This window comes from Cynoglossus semilaevis, chromosome 14 (genome assembly GCF_000523025.1).
Source record: "Cynoglossus semilaevis isolate Cse_v1.0 chromosome 14, Cse_v1.0, whole genome shotgun sequence".
In the NCBI taxonomy this organism is placed as follows: Eukaryota; Metazoa; Chordata; class Actinopteri; order Pleuronectiformes; family Cynoglossidae; genus Cynoglossus; species Cynoglossus semilaevis.
In genome coordinates, this window is record NC_024320.1 from 3,579,672 (window position 1) to 3,587,666 (window position 7,995).

General features: G+C 38.9%; 2 protein-coding genes across 2 annotated transcripts in view; both read right to left on the reverse strand.

Moving 5' to 3' along the window:
- Positions 1-7,995, reverse strand: part of LOC103389163 (threonine synthase-like 2) — a 649,915-nt gene that overhangs the window by 49,412 nt on the left and 592,508 nt on the right. The gene's annotated exons all lie outside the window — the stretch shown is intronic.
- Positions 600-7,995, reverse strand: part of pip5kl1 (phosphatidylinositol-4-phosphate 5-kinase-like 1) — a 12,565-nt gene continuing 5,169 nt past the window's right edge. The window contains 6 exon segments of the mRNA XM_017038435.2: positions 600-1,186; positions 2,495-2,657; positions 5,269-5,381; positions 6,926-6,981; positions 7,073-7,107; positions 7,954-7,995. The exon segment at positions 7,954-7,995 is cut by the window's right edge and continues 37 nt beyond it. Coding sequence (XP_016893924.1) covers positions 778-1,186; positions 2,495-2,657; positions 5,269-5,381; positions 6,926-6,981; positions 7,073-7,107; positions 7,954-7,995 — 818 coding nt within the window. The 3' untranslated portion in view covers positions 600-777.

Sequence of the window (7,995 nt, forward strand, 5' to 3'; positions counted from 1 at the left end):
GTAGGCCATGAGTGATCATTTGAAGTATGTCTACCTACATATGAATATAGGTAGTGCAGAACAGAAATTGTGCTAAATATAAAACCATAAGGTAAATATCAATATAAACAGTATGGAGTGACAAATGTAACAGGATGGAATAAATATAAAGATATATTACTGTACCAGCATGCAATATGGTACAGTAATATAAACGAATGGTAAATATACATGTTCAGAAGTGTGCTGAGATAAACTATAATGTAAATATAAATACCAATATAAACAATATGGACAAATGTAACTGGATGGGATAAATATAAATATAGTATATTTAGTAATAGATAGTAAAGGTTGGTGGTTTCTGGTCTGGGGGAGTGGTGTAGCTCAAAGTTAACGAGGTAAAGTTTCAAAAAGGAATCTTGGTTTCTTTGGTTGGGAGTTAGCCCAGATCAGTACTTCTCCATTGTTTTCCGTCATGCAACTCCTGGGGGACAGAAATTCATTCACACCCCACCCTAGTAACAGAAGGCCATTGGAAGCCTCCCATTCCCAACCCTCACTCCCCAAGATCCTCAATATTTGCCACGCCAACAATTCACATGACAAGAGGTGCGGAGAAGGCTTTCATTTCTTTTATTATCATTGCAGTTTTACACCTGGGTTGCTTGTATGCTATGTAGTACAGTACAGTCTGGACCCTTGGGTCAAATATGGGTCATTTAGACTCTAGCAGAGCATGTAGATGTTATCCGTCATATCTGAACCAAAGGGTTCATGTCTGAAATAGGATCTGGTTTACTTGGTGTGCTCCTGTACCCACTGGCTCAGGCGCCGGCAGTACGTCCGCGGGCTGACTGTGGAGAAGGAGCGACCAGGATGTCTCAGTGTTTTCCACAGATGCTCCAGCCTCTTCTTAAAGCCGTAAACAGTGAAAATGTCAATTATACCGACGAAGTAGCGCCGATCAGGCCCGTCGATGATGTGCAGCGGATTCTTCAAGTTGGGAAGCAAACGTCGATTTTGGGCCTTGAAGTCTGGAAAGTCTGTGGCCTCACTTCCTGGCCTGATATGCTCTGACCTTTGCTCCCGATTCTCTCCATACATTTCATACACGAGTGGAACAGGCTCATCCTCCGGAACTTCTCCTGGTACGCCGGTGAGGTCTTCGTGAATGGGAGGTGAACTGGAGCCTGGAGAGACCGATCTAAAAGGATAGTCGCAGCAAATAGAACATATGCCTGACAGTTTCAATGAAAGGCTCATATGGATGCAAGGCATCAATTGCACTTATCATTAGCTTTGGCTTAACGTCACGACCAGATCACATGCGTCTCTAAGTTCTAATCTGCCCCTGCATCAGTGGTCCCTTCACAGACCTGCAGATCAACTGACCGCTGCCGTTGTATTTGTAACTTAACTCAATTCTCCTTCACAACTTTGGAACTCCCCCCCCCCCCTTTTTTTCCCCTCCTAGAAATAAACTGAATCATGTTCCTGTCACACATCTATCACTCACCTAATAATCAACCTTATCCAACCCTGACCATAAAACAATCTGAGCAATTTGACTTCTTGTGACCTTACGTCATTTTCTCAACATGTTCCATCATAGCTTTCATGAATATGCAACTTTATGAACATTTGTCTCTATAACTTTAGCCTATCCTACCATACATTTGCCACTTTGTGCTTGTCCACATGACATACAGTAATATTTGGACCTAACAGTTATACATGAATGAATGAGTTCATGGACTTACAACTTGTTTCCTGTGCTACGCTGACGGCATTTTCTTGAGCAGACTTGTTTGTTTTCCTTTGTAAAAACTATCTCACGGACCGTGTGCAAAAAAAAGAAAAAGTCCACGGAGGGAAAACACCTTTCGGCTCATGTTGGAACAAAACAAACACACATGTTCGTATACTAGATGCCATCTCAAGCTGGTTACTAATTTTCAAAACAAACAATCCCTTAGAAATGTAACAATAAGAAAACCTGCTTCCCGACTCTTTTACACTGAAATTGATTGGCCTTCAACCTGTGCTGGCAAGTTTACCTCCTGGTTATTTTTCATGGCAATTTTTATGAGTTCATTTTTATCATTATATTTGTCATTATTTCATTTGTCGGTTATTCATTTGTACATCAATGATGACATCAGTGGTATATTTATTATTTAGTAACCCAACTAGTTTCTTTGATTGAACTTGAAGCCCATTCTGCGTAAGCTATTTTCTTGGCTTTTCTTTAACCTATGACGTCATATATTTGAATCATATCTTGTATGTTTCCTTTACTCCTCCAGGTCAAATCACATTTTCAATGGTTTAACAACATACGAATATCAGCTTTACTCTTGTAGAACATTTTGCTATGTATATCTTCCAACCCTAAAAAGTTAAAAATGACTTCCCTGGAGTTCAGCAACAGGGCGTCAGAGTAAAGAAAAGCTGACTCGGTAGCAATGTTGCCAACGGTATCTGTAGAAAATAGAGTGCTGTGGCCACTGACTTTTTGGTTCGTACGATGAGTGATGCAAAGGAGAGGTTATGAAGGCGTTCGTCATGATGCAAAGGCTGATGGGCCAGGAGGAGACTGTAGTCCAACACGTTCAGCTGCTGCAGGAAGTGTGTGTCTATCTGCACCTGCTGCAGCAGCCAAGAGCACTGCTGGTCTGCACACAAACACACACACACACACACCAAAACAATTGCTAGAATTTGTGATAAAAAAAATAGTATTTCTGCTAGGGAAATTCTATAATATCGGACGACTGATGTTATGGGCCCGATAGTAGTATAACTTTGTAATATCTGTGACAATCGTTACCGGTTTTTCATCCAATACTGAAAACCAGATATTCCAATGCCTGGGTTTTGCCAAATTATGTGTGCTCTATCAATAGTGCAATACCCTGGGAACAGACCAATCAGGTGCCTCAGTGCTCTGAAGAACTTTCATTGAAACACACCATTGCAGTATGAGGTTGTAAACTCCTTCATTGCTCTCAACCCAGTTTCTCCAAAAACACCTTTTCCTCCGCTCACGCTCTCTGCACTTTCTCTTTTTGTCATACACACCTGCTCCCACTACACCTCCTCACGGCCCCTCCCATACCTGTAACTGTTAACTCCTTCATCACACATGACACATCATGAACTAACTGTTAACTCCTTCATCACACATGAGACATCATGAACAGAACATTATGAATGATAAACAAGCCTCCAGTCACTAACCTAAATATATATGAAAAGTCTAAAAATAGTCACTATCTATTTTGTATGCAGAATTCTGGTGCCAGCAACTCTTACACCGGTTTGTACAGAAAAATAAATATATATTACCAGGGGCTCAATAGTATTTCAATTCTGTCCCCTAGGAGAGCAAAAGAAAAAATATATAGCATTTAACTAAACAGGGGGCAAGTTAGCAAACCCAACTTCGATAGCTTAAACAGCGTCTGAGCTCTTATTATTACTGAACAGCTTAGACTCAATGAAATAAAGACAAGGTAAAAGGGAAGCAATTTACCCAGAAATAGAATAGAATAAAAAATAAAAATGAAAATACAAAGTACCTATAAAACAAAATAAACACCCCAAAAACAAAAAACAAAAAAAACCCCACTAAAATGTATGATAAAATCTAGGCATGACCGATATCAAATCGAATCTAAAGTCTAAACACAATTTCCGTTTCCGATATCAAGCGATAGCGATATAGGCCTGGTAATATTCATTTATTTATCTGTACAAACCACTGTAAGAGTATGAGATTAATGGATGAGCTGCAATGCTGCCACCTAGTGACTTTCACTTTAATATACAGCTTTATTGGAGGAAAAACGACTCTTACAGATATTACGTAATATGCTAATGTCGGCCCGCTGTCTTGCTAACTGTCCCTCGCTGGGTTGTTTTACCCATTTTTATAACAGTAATATAACAGTTTTCTTAATTAATATTATTTTATATTAGCAATATACTGTATGTGTTTATATCTACCGTACGTACTCGCGTATTAGCCGATTCGCGTAAAGGTCGACCCCTGAAAATTGATTCCAAAATGGTGAGTTTTCATTTTTTGCCGTGGTGAAATGTCTTACTGCTGCTGTGTGCATCAACAAAGAATTAGAAAATTATCTCGGTAAACGCTGTTTACGTTAAAATTGCGAAGATTCCGCTTCGTTTGTTGCGAAGTGGTGGAGTTAAAATAATTATTAAATATCAGTTGTAGTTTGTGTGGATAGGATGTATTTTTAAGTGTAATAATATTTTTGACCATACGTTCGACCTGGTGTTTATTATCGGTGATGATGTGATTGATGGAAAATGCTGTCCCAGGTATTTTTGCACATATAGGCCCGATTTTCTTTATTTTTGGTGTTTTAAATGCGGCTTATATGCGAGTATGTAGCCTACAGTATGTTTTTGATGTTTAGAAAGTGGGGAATTTTTATTTAATGAATTAATATTAGACATATTTCTGGGGGGCTGGAATGAATTAATTGGTTTTTAGTCATTTCTACTGGGGAAAATGCAATCTAGATACAAGCGATTCAACACAGGAGTGCTGCTGTGGAACGGATTAGACTCGTATCTCGGGGGTCCGCTGTACTGTAAAAATGTAAACGTATTGTGCCAGACAACTACAAGCATTTAATCAGTACTGGAACATATAGGGTATATACAGTGGGGGTCGAATGTTCTAGACAACTGCTAGAAGAACCCATGGTGCTGATAGTTGGGGCAAGGTCAGATGAGTCTGGGCATTTCAAACCTTTGAGAGTGACATCACCTGGTCTTTTCAGACTTGATGATTGTGAACAACCCATGCCACTGTCAGGTCTCAGCGTTCCAAAAGGTCGGTGCATGCTCTAAACTCTGCAGGGTGCCCAAACTTTTGCAGACTCCAGTATTTTGTTTTCTGTTATTTTGAAAGTGTAAATGATGGGAAAAAATTTTTTTTCCACATATTATAAGAATGTCTCATCTGTAATTTGATGCCTTTTGGAGATTTTTCCATCTTTCCTTGGCTTCTTTATGCACATTAATACAGATTTTTACCTGGGGTTCCCGAACTTTCGATCCCCACTGTATACAGTATGTGGCATTCATAATGAGTAAATATACATTTTTAACATTTTAAATGTAGGTAGGTCATATATACAGTAAACCAAACAAAGTGAAATATCTTAAAGTACAGAAGAGGAGTTAACAAATACCACACAAAGTCCACACACTTTGTGTAACACATCTACACACACACACTCACACACTCACCCAGCGTGATGTACTGGCCTTCAAAGTTGAGGTCTTTGAGGACTACAATGATGTTGCTTCTGTCAGGTTCAGGTTCCGTCCAGCGACTCACCTCACAGCCCTTGATGTCATACCTGACCGCACATGCACACATGCTCAGCTTAAACAAAAGGTGTAATTAGCCAAGAAGTAGTTATTGAATCTATCTGTGAAATAAGAGAAAAAAACTATGATGGAATTAGCCTAATACTTAGAACTAGACAATTAATGAAATAAAGTTTTATATATATATGTATATATGTATATATGTATATATGTATGTATATATGTATGTATGTATGCATGTATGTACTGTATGTATGTATGTTTGTATGTATGTATATTTGTATCTATGTTTATATGTATGTATGATTTTATGTATGTATGTATGCATGTATGTACTGTATGTATGTATGTATGTTTGTATGTATGTATATATGTATGTATATATGTATGTATATATGTATGTATGTATGCATGTATGTACTGTATGTATGTATGTGTGTATGTATGTATGTATATATGTATGTATATATGTATGTATATATGTATATATGTATTTATGTATGTTTGTATGTATGTATGTTTGTATGTATGTATATATGTATATATGTATGTATGTATATATGTATGTATATATGTATATATGTATATATGTATGTATATATGTATGTATGTATGCATGTATGTACTGTATGTATGTATGTTTGTATGTATGTATATATGTATATATGTATTTATGTATGTATGTATGTATATATGTATGCCACATTAGTTTTGTCTTTGTCTTATTTTGTCAAAAAGACAAACAGCTGTGAGTTTGCAAAAGAGGAAAAGTCGTGTGTAAGCAGCTAGGAAAGTAGAATTACAACTTAGTTAGTTAAGAAAGACGATAAAAGGAAGTGAATTATTTGTCACTGTGACACATCACACCACTGCACACAACCCAATGTGACCTCTGTTTTTAACCCATCACCAAAGTCCACAAGGGGCCGCTTATGTGCCATGCTCAGAGCTGGTGGACTCGGACCTCAACATTCTAGACCCAAGTCCGCTTCCTTTACCACCGAGACACCACAGCCCCCAAGCAGGTAGTTATGTCGCTAAATATAGACAAACAATAAGTAGCAGAAGCAGCCAACAGTTTATAAAACGGTGGCTACAATTGTTCAATCCCCCCGCCAATAAGTAGCAGAAGCAGCCAACAGTTAATAAAACGGTGGCTACAATTGTTCACACAAAAGTCAACCCAAAAGACACAGTTAAAGCCTTGGGATGAAAATTATACAAACACTTTCCTTCCATAAAAAATTAGAAAGAAAGTGGTGGCCTGGTGGTTCAGCAAGCGGACTCGGGTCTGGAAGGTTTCAGGTTCGAGTCCACCAGCTGCCAAGTTACCACTGAGGTACTCTGATCATGGCATCGTCCCCACACGCTGAGCTGCCCACTGTTGACTTTGGTGATGGGTTAAAGCAGAGGTCACAGTTGGTTGTGTGCAGTGGTGAGCTGTGTCACCATGACAAGTAGTTCACTTTCCTTTCCTTTATAACCATAGTGACCCTGCTCAAAAATCAGATGTATTTAAAAGAAATAATTCAGCCCACAGACTTTGGTCAGACCTGGTATAAAGCAAACTCACCTGGCATTGATTCGGTCATTTGGATAAAACACACTTTGCATGACAATGAAATATTTCTGAAACACAAAGTACATTTTTAGGTCTCAGATTGACATTGACAGTCCGCTGCGACAGTGGTAGGGAAATGTGACAAAAGCCGACCTGTACCTTGGATCTGTGTGGGACCTGGATCCTGTGGACACCTAGAGGAAACGGTCAGAGTCAGTACAACATGACATTTAACCTTTGTATTTTCCAGCTGACGTGAAACTTGTACAAGCTGTAAAAAAAAAAAAAAAAAAAAAAACCAACATAAAATTGTTGATGTATTATATCTGCACGGAGGGAGATTTTTTACTTTAGGCCATTCAGGGACATTCATTCATCATTGAGTGGCAAATTAAATGGAAAACGGTTTTGGACACGACTTTGGCACGCAGTTAGTTACGCAATTACATAATTACTATTGTACAAATAAAACAGACAGGCCGATTCTGCTCCTCTCTCCTCAGCGTCATGCCATGCATGATGGGATATATTGCTTGGCTAGTGTACATCGAGTGTACACTAGAGTTTGTGGTGCATTGTGGGATACATTGACTGCCCTCTATAGTGGACAGATTAGGATACTACTACCTCATTCAAGCATAGCAGCAGCGGTACACTTATGTCTACACCCCCTTCCACCCAGCACCTCACCGTGACCCCCCAATGGGACCCGCCCCACTATTTGAGAAGTACTGGTTAAGAGGCAGATTTTGTTTGAGCCGTATTCTTGTAAACGCTCCATATCTCGCTGCTATCCTAGCCGTATCGTATCTCTGGAACTAACTAAAGGGTCTTAGTCAGTTCAACACTGACTAAGACCTTAGTCAGTTTTCTGTGGAAGGAAAATGGAGTGTCTGTAGAAAACATACGAACTCTTTAAAACGACACCCGGTACTGAACCTGTAATAGCACTGTAATCTACCCCAACATGTGGCCTAACACAACAAAGATGCTAAATGTTAGCATTTTGTTAACTGTGTGTGCGTTTTCGTGTTTGGTACCTAAAAACCTGACCAGCAGTGAATGTGGATATTTCTTGAGAT